The sequence below is a fragment of the Quercus lobata genome, chromosome 5 (genome assembly GCF_001633185.2).
Source record: "Quercus lobata isolate SW786 chromosome 5, ValleyOak3.0 Primary Assembly, whole genome shotgun sequence".
Taxonomy (NCBI): Eukaryota; Viridiplantae; Streptophyta; class Magnoliopsida; order Fagales; family Fagaceae; genus Quercus; species Quercus lobata.
Genome location: NC_044908.1, coordinates 72,359,214 through 72,381,401, shown reverse-complemented (window position 1 = coordinate 72,381,401; position 22,188 = coordinate 72,359,214). Strand labels below are relative to the sequence as shown.

Here is a 22,188-nt window from a genome sequence, read left to right as displayed (position 1 = left end):
TGCATTATGTGAAAGTGTGGAATTAAATGATTGGTGGATTATGTTATACTTTGAGTACAGTATAGATGCTCTGACTATCAAGTGAAAAATGATATCAAGAAGTAAAGAAACAAGAAAATTATTCTGAAATGAAAAAGAGAAGCTTTTGCAAAAGTTTTGTAAAAGTTAAGTTGGTTCTTGCTAATATCAGGTTTAGGCTTGATATTAGCATGCCGGTCATGGTCACAAATCCGGGTAATCGGGTTTGGGGCATGACAGAAGTGGTGAAGAAACAGGGGAGCAAAATGATGACCAAACCGGCATGCAAAGTGCTCAAGAAGCAAAAGGGTTGAAGAAAAAGGAAGATGTGCAGCAGGAATATGGTGAATGGATGGTTGTTAATAGAAGGAAAGGGAATAATAGAGCTAGATCAGTGCAACGGGTCCAGACGATGAGTCATACGGCGGATGTGCAGATGACGCAAACTTCCATAGCCACCACTGCCGAGCCTAGTGTAGCAAGTATGAGTAGAAGATATGGGAAAAGGAAATCCTTGCACACGCAACCCGTCGTGTCACAGAAAGATATGGTTACGTCCAATCATAGTCAGCTAAAAAGTGGCAAGGGAGCAAAAAATAAGGGAGTACGCTCCAGAACTAACCAGAAGGCAACGAAATTAGTTGGTTTACAACCAAAAGAAGTGGGCCAGAGCAGCAAGAGTGGGCTTTTTGTGTTTGGGTCTGATATAGAGCAAGGCCCGTTTTGTTTTTCTGGCTCTTTGAACCTAAAAGTGACCCATATAGAGAGTAGCAGTCCAACGGGAAAGGAGAATACAGCAACTAAACATTATAGCAGCGGTGATGGAAGGCAAGGAGAAGTGGGGGATTCTCTACAAAGGAAAGATCATACCGGTGAGCGACTCAACCATTCGGTGGATAAGACAAGACCCAACAGAGGTGTGGGGCTGGTTCGAAACAGAGCTGATGGTGGCATGGAAGAACATTTTTCCTCTAATGGAGAGAAGCAAGCAGCTGGGTTACTTGCCTTTGAAAGACGAGGCGTGGATCACAACGCCGAACCCATGGTGGAGGTTTTTGACGGATCAGCCTCCAGTACCAAGCACTCCGATGACAAACTCAGGGCCATCAACAACAAGATCCGTAATGCAGAACTCGGAAAAATATCTATCGGAAGCAGAAGCGATGTTGACGGAGACAGTGATTTCAGAAATGAAGAAATTGATCAACTTCCCGATGGAATGCTCGTTGATGGGCAGCCTTCACAGGGTGAAAATGATCCAGTTTGCCGAGCCCAGATTAAGCGGAACGATTGTAGCCAAGGCAACACAAGGGGACTTGGGAATAATCATGCACTCAGTGACTCTAATCAAGGGGATTTGGGAATCGAGGAAAGAGATGTTGGAGGTATGGAGATTGAGAAACACTGATGTTTCTTCTTCTCTGGCTCACGAGGATGTTGTCTCTACTCATTATAAAATGATGAACATTCTGATTTGGAACTGTAGAGGTGCTATGAAACCTCAATTCAGGAAGACGGTCATGGATTTGGTGGAATGGCATGCACCAATCCTTATGGTGATCATTGAAACCAGGATGAGTGGTGCTAGAGCAGCTGAGATCATTGAAACCCTTCCTTTTGATGGGCATGCAGTGGCTGACACCATTGGATTTGCTGGAGGAATATGGTTGCTGTGGCGTTCAGACTTGGTGAATGTGGATGTCCTGGCAGCTACAGAGCAAGAGATTCATGCATTGATATGGGTAAGGTCTCAAACTCTATGCTGGTTAATTAGTGCAATTTATGCCAGTCCTCGTTTTGAAGAAAGATGCATTGTTTGGAATAATCTTAGGATGTTAGCTAACATGCATGATTTACCTTGGGCCCTTATGGGGGACTTTAATGAAGTTTTGTCTGAGGATGAGAAATATAGGGGGAATCCAATCTGCCAGAGAAGGGTTAGGGCCATTAAGGAATGTATGGATGATTGTAGGATGATGGACCTAGGGTTTTCAGGCCCAAAATATACTTGGACTAATAAGAGGGAATTGGGTAATTTGATACAGTGTAGACTTGATAGATGTTGGGTTAATCCGAGTTGGAAGGAATTATATCCGGAAGCTAACGTCACCCACTTAGCCAGGATAAATTCAGATTACTGTCCTCTTCTGCTTAGTTTGAATCCTTTTTTGGGGTCCACTGCTGACAGGCCTTTTAGATTTCAGTCAATTTGGCTGAGCCACAGTGACTTCCCAACTGTTGTGAGGGATGCTTGGGCTGGTAGGGAAGAGAATTTAGCTGAAGCAATCTCTAGCTTCTCGACCAAAGCTCAAAGATGGAACAGAGTAGTGTTTGGGAATGTTTTTGTTAGAAAAAAGAAAATTTTGGCCAGGTTATTAGGTACCCAAAAAGCCTTAGCTACCTGTCCAAATGGTTTTTTGATTAATTTACAAGATTTTTTGACTGAAGAATATAACTCTATCAGCCAGCTAGAAGAGGAGCTGTGGGCTTTGAAATCCAGAACTAATTGGATTATTTTGGGGGAGAGGAATACTTCGTACTTTCACATTTCCACGCTCCGCAGAAGAAGCAAGAATAAAATTACCAGTATACAAAATAATGAGGGTGAATGGTGTCACAATATTGAAGAAGTGAAGGAAATTTTTAGTACAAGTTTTAAGAAGTTGTATAAATCCGAACAAGTGTTTTGTCCTATTGCCCCCCAATGGAGATCGGATTGGTGTGCCAAGCTCAGCCATGAAGATGCTGTTAGTATGGATGATATTCCTTTGGATGGGGAAATTTGGAATGCTCTCAAAACAATGAAGCCCTACAAAGCTCCTGGTGTTGACGGGCTTCATGCGGGTTTTTTCCAGAGGTTCTGGTTAGTGGTGGGGGAATCGGTTAAAAAGGAAATCAAAGAAGTGTTTAGGAAGCAAAAAGTTCCGGAGTATCTTAACCAGACCTTAATTGTTTTGATTCCTAAACAATCTGGTCCAGAAACTGTTAATCAATATAGGCCCATAAGCCTTTGCAACACGATATACAGGGTTATTGCAAAAATTATTGTTTTGAGGATTCGTCACTTGCTACCATCCTTGATTTCTCCAATGTAGACAGCTTTTATTGAAGGCAGAAGGGGTTCAGATAACGTCATAATTGCCCAAGAATTAATTTACTCTCTTAGGAAGAGGAAGGGGAGGACAGGGTTCATGGTTGTGAAGATTGATCTTGAAAAGGCCTATGACCGCCTAGAGTGGTCGTTCATTAAAATGGTGCTTGAACATTTTGGTTTTCCAGAGAATATGATAAAGTTGATATTGAGTTGTGTCTCCTCCACTACCACAGCGCTATTGTTCAATGGTAGCAAACTTAAGTCTTTCCAACCTTCAAGAGGAATAAGACAGGGAGATCCCATCTCTCCCTATCTTTTTCTGTTGTGTATGGAGTTTCTTGGAGCCCAAATCACTGGTATGTGTGAGGATAGAAGGTGGGATAAAGTAAGGGCTTCTAGAAGTGGTCTGAGCTTTTCTCACGTATTTTTCGCTGATGACTTGATGCTGTTTGCCAAAGCAGACTACAAAAACTGCGAAGCTATCATTGAATTTCTTGACAATTTCTGCAACCTGGCTGGGCAGAAAGTTAACTATACCAAATCTAAGGTTCTTTTTTCTCCTAATGTGACTAGAGGAAGGGCGAGAGGCATTTGTAGGAGATTGGGTATTGCCGCAACCACTAACCTAGGTAAATACCTTGGTTTTCCCATTATTAACCAAGGAAGAGTGGGGAATGCCTTTAATTTTGTGGTTAACAAGATCCAAAGTAAGCTGGATGGTTGGAGATCTAAACTGTTATCAAGGGCTGGTAAGCTGGTTCTTGTTAAATCCTCCGCGGCTCCTGTGGCAGAATATTATATGCAATGCCATTTGCTGCCTGTTAAAGTTTGCAACCAAATTGATAAGCTTCAAAGAGACTTTCTTTAGGGTTCAACTGAGGAAAAAAGGAGGCTGCATCTGGTTAGATGGGAGACTGTGACACTACCCAAAGAACTTGGAGGGCTGGGGCTGCATAATATGAGGGATAGGAACTGTGCTTTGTTAGCAAAGCTTTGCTGGAGATTAGCTTGTGAGCAGGAAGCACCTTGGGCGAAGATGCTGGTGGCTAAATACCTCTCGCCCAGCAGATTAAGTGATGAAGGTAATAAGCTTCCTTGCTCCTCTATTTGGGCAGCTTGCAAGAAGGGTGGACCAGTCTATGTCAAGGGGCTAAAATGGTCAGTGAGGAATGGGGAGAAAGTAAAGGTGTGGGATGATTTTTGGCTTCCTATTGGTCCTTTGAAAAACATAATTGAAGGGCCTTTAAACCGGCATGATAATCTCATTACGGTGAAGCAATGTTTTAATCAAAACCATGAATGGCAAGCTCAATGTCTTTCTTTTGATCTGCCGGAACACATTCTCAGTGTCATCAAAGCTACTCCGCTGTCTTGCAGCCCAGAAGTTGAGGATTCACTTCATTGGGCCTTTTCCAAAAATGGTTTTTTCTCCTTGAAATCTGCATACTTGTTGGCAAGGGATTTAAACCCTTTGAACCTTGATACTATTACAGTGGATTGGGTGTGGAATGCTGAAACTTATCCTAAGGTTCAGTTTTTTCTATGGCTGTGTCTTCAAAATAGCGTGCCCACCAAGGAAGTTTTGGGTTCAAGGGGTTTAAGTCTTGACCCCATCTGCAAAATCTGTCTTCAAAGCATGGAAACTATGGATCATCTCTTGAGGGGCTGTTGGTTTGCTCGTGACTTTTGGCAGCAAATTCAATTCCCGATGTGTCTAAGGGATACTTTTAGTTTACCGGTTAGTAGATGGCTTGAAGTCAACTGTAAGGCAGAAATCAATCACAGTAGAATGGGCATTCCTTGGAAGATTGTGTTTCCCATGGGAGTGTGGCAGCTATGGTTGCATAGAAACACTTTTCTTTTCAAATCCGGCAAGGTGAACCGGTCTTGTTTCAGTAAGAGTATTAAGGATAGTGTAGAGTTCTTCTCTATAGGGCTGAATGCTAAATTGCCTAAAGTCAAATCTGTTGTGGCCATGGGATGGGAGAAACCTGCAGCGGGTTGGGTGAAGCTAAATTCAGATGGTTCAGCTCTTAGCAGCCTAGGACGTGCTGGTGGGGCGGAGTGATTAGAGACCATGAGGGGAAATGGTTGAAAGGTTATGCTAGGTCTCTTGGTAGCACCAACAGTTGTGTGGCTGAACTATGGGCTGTGAGGGATGGTCTTTTACTTGCTAAGGAAATGGGGCTGCACAACATCATTGTAGAGCTGGATGCATTAAGTGTTGTATTACTCTTAAACAATAATACCACCAACTTGACTTTGAAACTTTTGCTTAATGATTGCAGGAACCTAGTGAAGGAGTTCCCCAACATGCAGATAAAGCACATATATAGGGAGGCCAACCAATGTGCGGATGCAATGGCCAAAATGGGCGCAAACAATGTAAACTCTTTTGTTGTTTTTTTGAATACACCGTCTGTGGTGGAAAGAATCCTAGCTAATGATAAAGCTAGCTTGTGTTATAACAGACTTGTTTGTTCCTAGTTTTTATGATATTTCCTTATTGACCAAAAAAAAAAGAAGTTCCTGTAATAAATGACAGTTTCATTAGAAAATGCATTGCATTATGTAGGAATATTGTGTCGTTGATGTTATTTCGGATTTTGATGGCAATAGAAATATGATCAATATGAGGGATGAACTTATCAAAGCGAAAATGTAGTCAATTACTATCTTCTGGATTCTTAAAAGTAGAAATGTACGACAATCAATTCATGTGAGATATTAGATTGAAATATTCTTGAAACAAGATTATTCTCCCATTAAATTTTCAAATTTTATTCATGGAGGCACATATGGAAGATATTTGTTGCTTGGTATCTTTTTAGTTTACCTTGGTAAGTTATTGTCATTTTAGTATTTATAGATAGAAAATGTCATAAGGTTACAATAAGATGCAATCTGTTGCATTGTATTTTGTTTAATATTTTAGTTCCATAAAAAAAAAAAAAAATGTAGAATTTTTTGTGTTTATTAGTTTTTATCTCTCTTGCATCTTTGCAACCTATTTGTCAAAGGAAAAGAAAGATGTCAACCTAGTTGCATCTTCTAATTTTGTTTGTACCATATAGTTGATTCACGCTCTGTTTGTTTCGAAGTAAAATATTTTCAATAAAATATTTTACACATTTTACCATGTTTGTTTTGTTGTAAAATCTAGTCAACTATAAAATATTTTCTGGTCAAACTGTAAAATTAAGGCAAGAAGAAGTAAAATATTTTACGCTTAAAATTTTGGTAAAACATTTTACATTTTACAATCTCTTACACGTAGAGATCACATTCATAGAACAACCACTCCTAACTCTAGCCCAAGCCACAGATAGGGAGAGCACTCACCCGCAGCACAACCTTCAAAGCCACTCACTCTTCTTAGAGATGGAAGTAATTACCTGCATGTACGGCTGCTCATGACCAAGGTTTTCAGACCCGGACCGTTCATTGAACCGTAAAAGGGAGGTTCAAGGTTTTTGAAGTCGAATCGAGGTCAAACTGAGGTCGAACCGTAATGACGTCATAATTAATTTAATAATTAATTAAAGCCTAAATATAGATATTAAATTTATAAAACTAGCAAAATTGACAATATATCTATATATGTGAGAGAAATTTAATGATTTTAAAGCATATATTTAATAATTAAATAAGAAAATTAATAAAATAAAATAATAACCATGAAAACATTAAAATTTATGATTAATTTTTGAAGTAAAATTAAATATCTTTGAAGGATTTTAATTATAATTTTTTTTTATTCCTTGTAAGAGATGGATAATTTAATTAAGTAGAATAAAAAAAAAAAAAAAAATTGCTAAGGGGTTGGACCGCACGGTTCTCACCAGTTCGTGCGGTCCAACCCCGCTTTTAGCGGTTCACGGATTTAACAAAAAATCCGGTTCTTTATGCTTAAAAAACTGATTTTCATCCCGGTTCCCGATTTTCACGGTCCGACCTCCCGATCCGGTCCGGTTCTGAAAACTATGCTCATGACTTTCATAGAGCAATTGTTTTGCTGTTTTGTTGTTTGATGCTAATTTAGGGATTTTTTTTTTTTTTTCCTAGGCCCTTTAGATTTGGTTTTGTTTTGCACACATCTCCACTACTAGGCCTTGTCACACAAAAAATTTATAGATCTCTACTAGTGTCCTTGCAAATTTGGGGTTTTTTTTTTTTTTTTTTTAACCTTGAAATAGGCACTTGTAAATGAATTTTCAAATATGCAACCAAACACCATAAAATGAAAATATTTTCAATGTAAAATATTTTAAACAAAGCCTCAATTGCAAAATTATTATAGGAAAAGTACATATAAATATATAATTTTGCTAAGTTATATTGCTTATTCAATATTATTTGTTGTTTACCTCATGGTTGTCAAAATCCGATCTGGATCTTACGATCCTACGATTTTACGATCCCACCTACCTAAAACAATCTAAATCTTTCAAGGATTTTTGCGATCGTTTAAGATCGGTAGGATTGTACGATTCTGACGATCCCAAACAACCTTGGTTTCTTATAATCTTCTTTAACTTGACAAAAGGCTCAGTTTGACCCAAATTAAAAATAAAATCCCAATAGACCAAGTTTTTCCACTCTAATGTATAGAGAGTGTCAATTAGACTCAAATAAAAAATATTCTAATAGAGTATCATATTTTGAGGTTTTTGGCATCTTTAAATAATGTTTACAAATGAATGTAGTGATGTATGGTAATTATATCAATAAATGTATAATTTATGTGATTATTTAACATAACAATGTGTATTTTTTTGTTTTTTTCTCAAATAATGTAGGATCTTACGATCCACGATCCGATCCTACGATCCACGATCCTACCTACCTCCCACGATCCTACGTAGGATTCCGATTTTGACAACCTTGGTTTACCTTAACACTACTAATTTAGGCTCTACTTTACAACGCTAACACTATAAACAGCCTTTTGTAAGTTTGAACTTTGACTTTCATATAAGATAGTTGACGGAGTCCAAAGACTCCAAACACCTAGCGCTGGGATGGTTCATGGCACAGGCTATATGTATTGGTGGAATCGCAACACCATAAACTTGCACACTATCTAATTTGGGTCGTAGATCCTAGATTAAAGAAAAGGAGAGAGAGAGAGAGAGAGAGTGAGAGAACTACGTGATGATGAAGTCTCAGGGAGCAGAAACAGAGCATGTCAAGAATTACATGGAGGTGAAAACGACACTGTTTTAATCAAAAGGAAAAGAAGTAGATTGAAGAAACAGAGCCGTTAGATTAAATAGCTAACAGGTGTTGATCTGTGATTAGTTAGCTTTGATAGTTAGTTATTCTTCCCTCTCTCTCTGCTGCGTGTATATAAAGAAGAGTAGGGCTTGTAAATCAGTTAAGAGCTTCCAGATATTTTCTGTGATCAATAAAATTATTTTTCTATTTAGAATTGCTCTCAATTTTACATGGTATCAGAGCTTCCAAACTCATTAATGGCCTCCAACGTAGCTATGGATTCTAAAATACAACCAATGGATCCTTAGCCTTCAACAAATCATTTGATGACTGTAGATTGCAAATCGAATTCTACTTCTTCAATGGATGTATCAAAATTCCAATCCATCGAGTTCTTACTTTCTTCCACGATCTAATAACTCCGTGGTTCTTGTCTCACAACCACTCACTGGTCTTGAGAATTACTTGAGTTGGTCGAGAGCCGTGTTTCTCTCCTTGAGTGGTAGAAACAAATTTGGTTTTGTCAATGGCCAAATTTCCATGCCTGATCCATCTTCATCTCTGTACAATGCTTGGCACAGATCAAACACCACCATTTTTTCTTGGTTGGTAGATTCCTTGAGCAAAGAGCTTCAATCTAGTGTGATGTACATTCACACTGAAAGGGATTTATTGATCGACATGCAAGACATGTTTTCTCAGCCAAAGGCTTCAAGATTCTTTGAAGTTCAAAAAGAAATTTCAAAACTTTCACAAGGTCCCATCTCAATAAGTTCTTATTTTACAAGATTCAAGATTTTATGAGATGAACTTGTGAATTATCAAGCATGTCCTACCTGCACTTGCACTTGCACTTATGGTTCTCAAAAATCTCAGTTAGACGCACAAAAGAAGGATCAAGTTTTTCATTTTCTCATGGGGCTTAATGATAGCTATGTTAATCTTAGAAGTCAAATTCTGATAACTGAGCCTCTTCCTAGCATCAATAAGGTTTACTCATTGAAATTGCAAGAAGAGAAACATAAGCAAATTAGTCAAGCAGGTATAGTTCTTGAACCAACTGCTTTTTATGCTACTAATAACTCAAATGCAAAGAGTTATCAAGGACAAACCTATCACAATGGGAATCAGCAAGGCATCAAGGTAGCAATTATGGAAGATATGGTGGAAAAGGATGGAATTCAAAGAAGGAAAGGCCTAGCTGTACTTACCATGGAGTTGTTGGCCATATTGCAGACAAATGCTACAAATCGTATGGTTATCCACCAGGTTATAAGCCTAAAGGAAAATCTTCTGCTAATCAGGTTTCTAGTTCAGGAAAATTTAGGACCTTTTCTCCCAATCTTGGCAATTTTGGGAATTTTGCTCCTTAACCCTTATTTGGTTTTCATAATCAAGATGAGATGATGAATTGTCCACCATAGATGATGAATTGCTCACCATAGCACTCTGGATCACAGCCTCAGTGTCCAATCACTCAAGCTCAATGTGAGCAATTGCTCTCTTTCCTGGCTTCTCAATCTCTCAATGAAGCTTCTACTCATCAAGCTGCACCTGCTCATTAAGCAGCTTCAGTTTTGTCACCACTTGCAAATGTTGCTACCAATTCTAGTGCTTCCTTGCCATCTCACTTGTTTAACAACTTCTCAGATAATCCTTTTTGGTTACCACCAAACCTATCTCATTCTATATTTTTAGCCCAGTATGTAAATAGACAAGCTTGGATCATTGACACTGGTACTACTAATCACACGGTGCACTCTGTCTCTATTTTAACCACCATAACATCCACTATAAACGCCTATGTTTATCTGCCTAATGGAGAAAGGGCTTTAGTAATACACATTGGGACAGTACACATTTTAGAAACTTTAGTGCGTTATGGAGTTTTATGTGTTCCTTCATTTACTTTCAACGTCATTTCAGTTAATCAGCTCACCAAAACTTTGTTTTGCTATCTTGTTTTTCTTGGTTCCTTTTGCTTTATCCAGGACCTAGTTCACTAGAACATGATTGGACTGGGTAAAGCAACAAAAGGTCTATATCTACTACAACATAGTTCTTTTCCATCATCCTTTGTGCTTGCTATTTGCTCACCTTCTCCTCCTTAACCTTCTGCTATAGACTTTGCTACTGTAACTTCTGATTTGTGGCATTTTTGTTTAGGACATCCTTCTCATGCAATATTTTCTTTATTAAGTCAAACTGTCTCTGATTTGGCAATAAATAAACCACATTATTGTGACATTTGTCATCTTACTAAACAAAAGAGATTTTTTGTTCCTTCTAGTACTCATATTTCAAATGCTATCTTTGATTTGATTCATTGTGATCTATAAGGTCCCTTTTCTGTTTCTACTATTGATGGATATAGATTTTTCCTTACCATTGTGGATGATTACTCTAGATGCACTTGGGTTTATTTGCTTAAATCCAAGGTAGAAACACAAGCCCTAATTCAACAATTTTCAATAATGGTTGAAACTCAATTTGGTGCTAAAATCAAATGCCTTAGAAGTGACAATGGCACAAAATTTTTTATGAAATTTTTTTTGAAAACCAAAGGTATACTACATCAATTGACTTGTGTTGATATTCCTCAACAAAATGCTATTGTTGAGAGGAAGCATCAACACATTTTAATTGTTGCTCGAGCATTAAAATTTCAATCTTCTGTTCCTCTGGGGTGACTATATTTTGACAGCAACCTACCTCATTAATAGATTGCCTTTAAAGCACTTAGAGAACAAAACGCCTTATGAAATGCTCTTCAAGTAACCTCCTTCCTACAATAGGCATAAGTTTGCACCAAGGGCTAAAAAGTGTGTTTTTCTAGGTTATCCCACTGGTATTAAGGGTTACAAGGTTCTAGACTTGGATACTAGAACCATTTCTGTTTCAAGAGAAATTGTATTTTATGAGTTTATTTTTCCCTTTGCTACTCTATAGAGTTGTGTCAATTCAGGTTCCTCCTCAACTGGTTTTCTATATAATTTTGTTGTACCTCATTGTGTACCTGATACTTTCCCAGATTCTATTCCATCATTGTCTGTTCCTTTGCAAGATCATATTGAACCTTTGCCTATTTCTGGAGGTGTTTGTGATTCTGCAAATACTTATGATTCTGCAGATACTCATGGTTCTGTAGATCTCACAAACACTATAGATATTCCTTCTATAAAGCAGTCATCTGTTCCACAACCTTCTCATGAACATGATACTCCTACATTGCTTGTTATTTCTGAATTAGACACCGGTACTTTAGTTATTGCTAGGTCTTCTTCACCCTTAGGTGCCAAAAAATCCACTAGACCACATAAACCACCTTCCTATCTTCAACACTACTCTTGTAAGGCAGTAGGTTCAAAACCATTACTTAGGCAACCTTATGACATTTTTGCTTGCCTTGGTTACTCTAATCTCAGTAAGTCATATCAGCAATTTGTCATGGTTATTGATTCCAATTTCACATACCCTACCTCATTCCTTGAAGCAGTTTAATCTTCTGAGTGGAGAGCTACCATGGACAAGGAAATTAAGGCATTTGAGCTAACCAATACTTGGACTTTAACCACTCTCCCATCGAGCAAGGTACCAATTGGTTGCAAATGGGTTTACCGAACAAAGTATAAGTCAGATGGCACATTTGAGAGGCATAATGCCGGGTTGGTTGCAAAGGGGTACACTCAAAGGGAAGGGCTTAATTATACTGACACCTTCTCTGTTTCTGTGAGAAGGGTGCTGTCTTTGGCTGCTGTGAAAGGGTGGTTCCTCCATCAAATGGATGTTAACAATGTCTTTCTGCATGGTGATTTGGATGAGGAAATTTATATGAGTCTCCCCCTTGGTTTTCATAGCAAAGGGGAGTGTGTTTTTGGTTCTGGCAGTGCTCAAACACTGGTCTGCAAGCTTAACAAAAGTCTTTATGGACTTAAGCAAGCATCATGACAATGGTTTGCTAAATTTTCTTATACAATTCTGAATTTTGGCTTTGTCAAATCAAAGGCATATTACTCTCTCTCGACTCTCACTAAAGGCTTATCACTCACTATTTTGCTGATTTATGTGGATGACATTTTTCTCACAAGGAATGATCCTAAGTGTATTCATGAATTGAAGACTTTGCTTGATGCTAAGTTTGGTCTAGAAGACTTAGGTTATCTAAAGTATTTCTTGGGGCTTGAAGTAGCAAGAAGTGACAAGGGAATCAGTCTATACCAAAGAAAGTATGCTTTGGAAATTCTACAAGATACAAGTCATTTAGGGTCTAGACCAATTAAAACACCTATGGAGCAAAACTCTTGCATCTTTCAAAGGATCAAGGAAAGTTGTTGCCAGATGCAAACCAATACAGGACATTAATAGGGAGATTGTTATATTTGACCTTAACTATACTAGACATCACATATGTTGTACACACATCGAGTCAATTTTTGGCTGAACCAAGACAACCTCACATGCAAGTAGTCAACAAAATTCTTCAATACATAAAAGGCACACCTGGCAGAGGTTTGTTTTTTGCTAGCAACTCAGATTTGCAGGTAAAAGCATTCTATGATGCCGATGGGGCAAGCTATCCTGATACAAGGAAATCTTTAACATGTTATAGTGTCTTTCTAGGTGATTCTCTAATCTCTTGGAGATCAAAGAAACAAAGCACTGTTTCTAGATCTTCAGCAGAGGCAGAGTATAGAGCAATAGCTACCACAACATGTGAAATTGTTTAGGTTCTTATGTTGCTAAGGGATTTGAGGGTTGATCATCCTAAGAGTGCTCAGTTATTCTATGATAATCAAGTTGCACTGCATGTTGCAACTAACCCAGTTTTTCATGAGTGAACGAAGCATATTGAAGTCGATTGTCATCTGGTCAGGGATAAGATAATAGAGGGTGTGATCAAAACTTTCCATGTTTTAAGTCAATTTCAAATTGCAAACATTTTCACAAAGGCATTGGGGCTTCCAGCTTTTTCTAGGTTGGTGAATTGCTTGGGGTTGCTTGATATTTATTCACCAAGTCTCAAGCCTATTGAAAGCCAAGTCTGTGAACTTACAGTTCAAGACTTGAAGGGGAGTATTGAAGCATTCAATGAACTAGGTGACGATGAAGAGGTGAGAACGACACTGTTTTAATCAAAAGGAAAAGAAGTAGATTGAAGAAATAAAGCCGTTAGACTAAATGTACAGCTGTCAAGTTTAGTTTTGCATTGATTTAAATAGCTAACACGTGTTGATCTGTGATTAGTTAGCTTTGATAGTTAGTTATTCTTCCCCCTCACTCTGCTGCGTGTGTATAAAGAAGAGGGATTCACATCAGGTGCAATACCTAGGGTATTGCACCTGGTGCAATACCTCCACTTCCCTCACAATTTTTTTAACTTTTTTAACTTTTTAACTTTAACCTTTTTACTCTTTTTAAATATATTTTATTTAATGGCTGAGATTGAAAGTTACTTTTTCAATCTTTCAATCTCAGCCATTGATTAGGTATTGCACCTGATGTGAATCCAAAGAAGAGTAGGGCTTGTAAATCAATTAAGACCTTCTAGATATTTTCTGTGATCAATAAAATTCTTTTCCTATTTAGAATTTCTCTCAATTTTACACTTACCGCTTTTATTTTTTTTAAAAACATACAACCGCCCATGATATATTCTCTCCTATTCTCCTAGAGTCCAAATAGGTCCAAGCGCAAAATATCGGCAAAAATGGCCCATTAGCATTAATTTTTAAAATATTTAGCAACAGAGCACTGTTTCGGAAATAATTAGGGAAATACCACTTTTTCCGAAAACGCCGCTATAGGGCCCGAAAACGTCACTATAGGGCTTAAAAAACGCCACTATAGGGCCCCTTGAACCTGTTATGGGGACTTATAAAAAAATTTTGCAGGAAAACGCCGCTATAGTGCCCAAAAACGTCACTATAGGGCTTAAAAACGCCACTATAGGGTCCCTTGAAACTGTTATGGGACTTATAAAAAAATTTTGCAGAAAAACGCCGCTATAGGGCCCAAAAACGTCACTATAGGGCTTAAAAACGCCACTATAGGGCCCCTTGAACCTGTTATGGGACTTATAAAAATTTTTTTCAGGAAAACGCCGCTATAGGCCCGAAAAAGTGGTAGATTGCTATATAGTTCGGAAACAGTGTTTCTGAGCAAATTATTTCCAAAATTGATGGTAATGGGCCATTTTTGCCCAAAATATCAAAAAGCTTTTTTTTTTTTTCCTACCAAAAGGCCCTACAATTATAGGGTATTAATCATGACATGTTTGGTGATACTTAATGTAAGACTTGATGCAACTATAATCAATAGTTGAGATTGAGCGTTGAGAAAAGCAATTTTCAATCTCACCACCTAATAATAAAACAGATTTAGAAAAATAATAAAATTAAAGTTAAAAAGTTAGGTAGGTAAAAAATTTTGTGAGGGAGAAATGGGCAGGTGCATAGGTGCAATACCTAACCCTTACAACATATAACAAGTAATTAACAAAAGTAGAGATTTAAGAAAACAAAAGAAGTTCTACCTGTTATCTTAAAAATAAATAAATAAATAAAATAGTGAATTTGAACCATTCGTTGCGACTTCTTTGCTCTCCAAGGATTATACTAGGCACATCCAACTCCAACTTCTACAGATATGATCACATGATTAGAAGATAATATTTATTTTGCAATAGAATTTCTACCTCTTATTCTCCTTAATGATAATTATTTCATGCTTTGAATATATGAATCTTCCTTTTCACAATATATGAAATCAAAATTATTTGGGACAAATTGAAATCCATTTATTGTGACAGGAGGATGTATATATATATATATATATATAGAGAGAGAGAGAGAGAGAGAGAGAGAGAGAGAGGGGATGGATTGGGCTCAATCTATGGCTCAAACTCTCCTAAGGGAGAGCCTATGGCTCCCCATTCCTATCAGACCTCTTAGACATGTTGTTACTCAATAGGTAGAGTTATAAATTATAATGATCACGTTCAAGTAAGATAATCACGATGGATCATCCTTCCTCACTTTTTTTTTCTTTTCTTTTTATATTAATTAAAAAGAGAAAAAATGGAGGGATTGCCATATGCATGGTATCCGACAAAGCCAGGACTAACCTGGAGTTGTTATCTAGAAAGGTATGTCTGGAATGGAGGCTAACCTAAGCTTTTTAGGTTTCAACCTTAAGTTCTTAACGTGACAAATTCGACCTTTAATCAAGACAACTCTACCCAAGTCTATATTGTATAAATGTTTTTTTGTGTTCAGGTTAGATTATTATCTTAGGTTGGGCCAAGTTTATGTTGGATTTCGATTGATTTGGGCGTCAGAAAGGAAGGCTGCCCAAGTTACACCCACTAATTAGTTTGATAAATTCTATATCCATGATTAATTAAATCCCAAATCTTCACCTTTACAAAATGGAGAAGTAAAAGTAAACTACAAAGGAGTGAAAGACCCCCCGTTTGAGCAGGATCCTGAAAAGCAAAAGTAGCATACACCACCATTTGAGCATCAATGCATTCAAGGGCTCTCAATAACTTTTCCATTTTTAGCAGCCAATTCTCTGCTGCCATTGGGACAAGCTCACCATTAAAAGTTGGAGGGTTTTGCTTATGAAAATCCCCAAAATAACAATCCTCCCTCCTATGCTCACCACCCTAGACTACTCTAACAATCCTAGCATAGATCCTATTTGCTGCCTCATTAATCTCACAACCATCAAGAGTGACAGATCTCTCATGCTCTTGGTGTTGCCTAGGGCCATGTTCTGGAGCTAGAACCTCATCTACATGCCTTGCTTTATGTGCTTTCTTTTTAGGAGGTATAGTTACTTATACTTATACCCAAGAAATAAAGCAAGTAAATCAGAAGGCAACAAAAAAGGTTAGCATAGACAAGCTAGATAAAATAAAGGAATAACATGTGAAAGCTGAAACAAATGTACAAAATAAAGGATTCATCAAACCACTAATGCTTTGACTTAGATCAAAATTAATTCCTATCTTCAAAGTCTACAAAATCATAACCTAAGCTCTGATACCACTAACTTTCACGCCCTAAATCCAAAAAGGGTCCAAAGCATGAGGAAACTACAACCCAAAAGTACTTGTAAATATTTTGGCAATTCAATCTAAAGAATTTCCACCAGCATCAAGTAATTTTCATAACAATCAATATATTACTAAAAGCTGAAGCGTAACATTTAATGTTGCTACGCTCCCATTAAGCCACGTCAGCAGCCATGTCATTATCAATTTTTTTCCAATTTTTTTATACAATTTTTTAACATTTAAAGTGAATTAAAAACTCTATTATATTACAATTAAAATATCATATTTAATTTATCTTATTTTTAATTATTCTTATTTATTATTAAATTTTCAATTCCATTTTAACTTTTCATATCCCCACTACTCTCCACCTTAACTTTCTTCAACCTTTCTCATTTCATTTCAACTTTTCATATCCCTACTACTCTCAATATTAATATTATTCTATATTTTTATCTTCCTTTATTTTTTACTCTTCTTATTCTTATCCTCATGCTATAAAATTGTCATTCTCCCTCTTATTCCATGCATAATTTCTATTTTTCCACACACAAAAGCATCTCTCTCTCTCTCTCTCTCTCTCTCTCTCTCTCTCTCTCTCTCTCTCTCTCTCTCTATATATATATATATATATATATATTCCTTCAATTTTTGGTATATATATATTTTTTAATTTTAGTGTAACAGGTTGACCATCAAAACATACTGATGCAGTATTGAAAGCTCCACCAAATGCATCGCAGAAATCAGTTTTAGACTACTAGAAGTCAGTTAGTTTGCTAAAATTGGAATTGACAGGTAATCGAGCTTGATACGATTTAGTTTTATATTTTATGTTGTTATCTTTTTTATTCTCATTGGTTGTTAAATGTTATATTATTGCATTATAAAGATAGTATATAAAAATATAATATTATTTTATTACCTAGCATAACTAAAATAATATGGTGTTTATTGCTATACATTTCATTTTTATTATTTTATTCTCATCTTATTTTATTCAACATTTAAATTTAGCAACATCCTCCATATCATAATTATTTATATTATGTCTCATTTAAAAAAAAAATTAAATGTATAATATTTTATTCAATAAATAAAAATTGTTTTTATAAAGTCTTCCCATGAAATGTTACAATGCATCAATGGAAAAATGAAATCCAAAACAAATATCAATTTAGAAACACTCAATTTAAAAAAAAACAAAACAAAAGAATAAACAATTTTCTTATAAAGTATTCCCATAAAACGTTACAATGCATTAATAGAAAAAGATAATACAAAACACATGCTATTTTAGAAACACTAAATTTATAATAATAATAATAATAATAATAATATCAAACCAAACATATCATAAAATAATAAACTAATAGTTATGGATGTACTAACTTCATGGCAGCAAAATGGAGTAAAATAAAAATAAAAATAAACGTTACAATATGCATATTTAGTACATTAGAATTATCATCAAATTTGGGAAAACAATAAGATGTTAACAAAGATGGAGAGAAAGAGATTAGTAAAAGAAATCAAACGTCAATTAAATAAATTAATTAGTAACCGTTAATTGGAAAACAAAGAGACCGACGGCTAAAGGAGTAAAAAATTAATTAAAGATGACCCTACGAATGTTATTATAAACTTTACAATGAAAATAAATAAATTGTTAAATTCACTTAATTAAATCATATAATCAACAATTAAATAAAATCATACAAAATTTAAACTTGAAACTTCTAGGGACACGATTTGTGACGACCCATGAATGACGTTGGGCTCGTATGCAAAGGGCCTCAACAATATGATTTGTAGAGAGTGGGCTTGAAAGGCATGACCTTGGGCACAGGTGGGCGGTTTAATCGTGACTTCTATGAAAGCTCTTATATGGGCGGGCTTGGCTTGACTAGCTAAGCCCTCCATTAGTACGGGTTGTAGGACTCAAGTCCTCGGACGGCGTCCGAGGAGCCTTGTATCCTTCCTTTTCTCCCTTTTGCAGGGGCCTTCTTTCTTTTGGGGGGTTTACCCTTTTATACTAGTGTCTGTTTCCCCCTTTAGAGTCCACGTGTAAGTTTTACTTTCTGGGGTGCAGACCTGTCCTGTCAACCCATACTTAGAGTGGTTAGGGGTCGTTGGGAAAGTTAAAGGGCATGGTTTAGAGTATGGGCTTGTTAGATACAGGATTTTGTATTATGATGTTGGCAGCTTTTCCCTTGCCCTGCCCCTACACTGAGTTTGCCCCTTTCTTCAGGCATTTCGTGAGGTGCTCAGCATGAGGTCGTCTTCGGCAATATCCTTATACTCCTTTTGGGATTTTATTATGCGTTCTCGGCAAATGCTCTCCTCGGCTTGGGCCTTGGGCCCTAATGTAGAGTGGGCCTGGGCCGCGAATTCTCTGGCCCCACAATAGCCCCTCAAAATCCTGCTGCCCGACTTTTTAGTTGGGGAGGAGGGTTTTGGTAATGTTGGGCCTACATTATAGCTTGCTCAGATTCTGTACTCTACTAATATTTGTGTTTTTCCATTTACATGGGAGGTGTGCCAAATTAAGAGGCACTCCTTTACCCACTCACGTGGAGTCCTTTGACTCTTCAATACTCGAGGCGCGCCTTCACGAGGATCTTCAGATCCTACGGTTGCGAATGGCGTTGGAAATTGAGCCAACTCTTCCTTGTCCGTAGCATTCCTTGGAAAGCTGCACGAATTGAATGCCACCACCTTACCCTTTATATAAGTAGGATAGGAGGTTATTCTCCTTACATACAAACCCTTCGGTTCTCTTCAAAATCATAATCCTCCAACTACAATCACAGTTTTCATGCTCAGTGCTATCCACTCTTTGTGCCATATGTTTGAGACACGGACGGGGGTAAAGGAACTATATCCGCCACAGAGGCGCCGGGTCCTTCCGAGACTCAAGGTGGCGTGGTCTGGATAGGGGAGGCACAGATTCAAGATAATCTTCCATCTTGACAAGGGGGAAATGGTATTTCTCCCTCTTTCAGTCAAAATCCGAAGCAGGTACTGGTCGCACCAGATTCTTGGTGCGTCAGAAGTACGGTTTTCCGCCATCAGCACCGTCTGCTCTATCGCAGGCGTGGTTACGTGGAGGCTCATCAACTTCCGGCTCCCTGCACCTTTTCTTCAACAGTCCTGGCCGCAAGTTGGGTTCCCTGCACCTTTTCTTCAGCAGCGCTAGCCCGAAGTCGGGCTCTCTGCACCTTTTCTTCAACGGTGCAAGCCCGAAGTTGGGCTCTTTTGCTGCCTGAGTTATAGGCATGTAAAAGTATTGAAGAATGGCTTCCTTAGACAAAATTTTGGAGCGGCAGCACGTCTCTCCTCTGCACCTCTTCTTCGGCTTTTTCTTCATTCCCTTGTATCTTTTCTTTTCGCTTGTGTAGTTAGTTTTAGTACGAGCTTATTTAAGCTCTTTCATTGTACGCTATACTGTTTCTTTGTCTTAATAAAAAATGGATTTGTTTCCTTTTAAATATTTCTTTTTTCTTTTTCTGCAACAACTGTGAATGGGATACTACATTGATAATTTCCTTTAATGATACTTAGAGCAGGAAAACTTGAAACAGAATCCTATTAATTCGAACTTATCGACATTATCAAGTATAATAATGCTAACTCACAGTAGATTAAACTCATAAAACTAACCGAGATAACAGCTGAGTGCTCTGCAATGTGGGCAAAGAGACCATCCGAGAACAATGAACTCTAAATAAACCATCCGAGAGGGTTGCCAAGCAGTGAGGGACATCAGCCGTGTTTTTGATGATACCTGACCCTATGACAGTCGCATCAGTTCCCTGGGTATTGAGGATCCGAGGGTAGATTCTAAGTGCCACATAACGTCCAAGTTGTGCCCCAAAACTTGTATTTCTTCTTCTAAGTAGTCGGTTTCCCCATAGGCTCGAGTCCGAGGACCGTACAAGGCCTTGGTTCTGTCCAAAACTTGTATTTTTCTTTTAAGTAGTTGGTTTCCCCATAGGCTCAAGTCCGAGGACCATACAAGGCCTTGGTTCTGTCCAAAACTTGTATTTTTCTTTTAAGTAGTTGGTTTCCCCATAGGCTCGAGTCCGAGGACCATACAAGGCCTTGGTTCTGTCCAAAACTTGTATTTTTTCTTTTAAGTAGTTGGTTTCCCCATAGGCTCGAGTCCGAGAACCATACAAGGCCTTGGTTCTGTCCAAAACTTGTATTTTTTCTTTTAAGTAGTTGGTTTCCCCATAGGCTCGAGTCCGAAGACCATACAAGGCCTTGGTTCTGTCCAAAACTTGTATTTTTTCTTTTAAGTAGTTGGTTTCCCCATAGGCTCGAGTCCGAGGACCATACAAGGCCTTGGTTCTGTCCAAAACTTGTATTTTTCTTTTAAGTAGTTGGTTTCCCCATAGGCTCGAGTCCGAGAACCATACAAGGTCCTTGGTTCTGTCCAAAACTTGTATTTTTCTTTTAAGTAGTTGGTTTCCCCATAGGCTCGAGTCCGAAGACCATACAAGGCCTTGGTTCTGTCCAAAACTTGTATTTTTTCTTTTAAGTAGTTGGTTTCCCCATAGGCTCGAGTCCGAAGGACCATACAAGGCCTTGGTTCTGTCCAAAACTTGTAGTTTTTTCTTTTAAGTAGTTGGTTTCACCATAGGCTCGAGTCCGAGGACCATACAAGGCCTTGGTTCTGTCCAAAACTTGTATTTTTTCTTTTAAGTAGTTGGTTTCCCCATAGGCTCGAGTCCGAGGACCATACAAGGCCTTGGTTCTGTCCAAAACTTGTATTTTTCTTTTAAGTAGTTGGTTTCCCCATAGGCTCGAGTCCGAAAACCATACAAGGCCTTGGTTCTGTCCAAAACTTGTATTTTTTTCTTTTAAGTAGTTGGTTTCCCCATAGGCTCGAGTCCGAGGACCATACAAGGCCTTGGTTCTGTCCAAAACTTGTATTTTTTCTTTTAAGTAGTTGGTTTCCCCATAGGCTCGAGTCCGAGGACCATACAAGGCCTTGGTTCTGTCCAAAACTTGTAGTTTTTTCTTTTAAGTAGTTGGTTTCCCCATAGGCTCGAGTCCGAGGACCATACAAGGCCTTGGTTCTGTCCAAAACTTGTATTTTTCTTTTAAGTAGTTGGTTTCCCCATAGGCTCGAGTCCGAGGACCATACAAGGCCTTGGTTCTGTCCAAAACTTGTAGTTTTTCTTCTAAGTAGTTGGTTTCCCCATAGGCTCGAGTCCGAGGACCATACAAGGCCTTGGTTCTGTCCAAAACTTGTATTTTTTCTTTTTTCTTTTAAGTAGTTGGTTTCCCCATAGGCTCGAGTCCGAGGACCATACAAGGCCTTGGTTCTGTCCAAAACTTCTAGTTTTTCTTCTAAGTAGTTGGTTTCCCCATAGACTCGAGTCCGAGGACCATACAAGGCCTTGGTTCTATCCAAAACTTGTATTTTTTCTTTTAAGTAGTTGGTTTCCCCATAGGCTCGAGTCCGAGGACCATACAAGGCCTTGGTTCTGTCCAAAACTTGTATTTTTTCTTTTAAGTTGTTGGTTTCCCCATAGGCTTGAGTCCGAGGACCATACAAGGCCTTGGTTCTGTCCAAAACTTGTAGTTTTTTTTCTAAGTAGTTGGTTTCCCCATAGGCTCGAGTCCGAAGACCATACAAGGCCTTGGTTCTGTCCAAAACTTGTATTTTTTCTTTTAAGTAGTTGGTTTCCCCATAGGCTCGAGTCCGAGGACCATACAAGGCCTTGGTTCTGTCCAAAACTTGTATTCCTTTATTTACTGATTTATTTTCCAAAGGTTAGCCCCTTGATCA

General features: G+C 37.9%; 1 protein-coding gene across 1 annotated transcript; it reads left to right on the top strand.

Annotated features, from left to right (window-relative positions):
- Positions 1-818: 818 nt before the first annotated feature.
- LOC115989006 lies at positions 819-5,743 on the top strand. The gene is made up of 2 exons (XM_031112648.1): positions 819-1,760; positions 5,401-5,743. The coding sequence occupies exons 1-2, from the start codon at positions 840-842 to the stop codon at positions 5,446-5,448; spliced, it is 969 nt and encodes a 322-aa protein (XP_030968508.1). The 5' UTR covers positions 819-839; the 3' UTR covers positions 5,449-5,743.
- Positions 5,744-22,188: the final 16,445 nt, after the last annotated feature.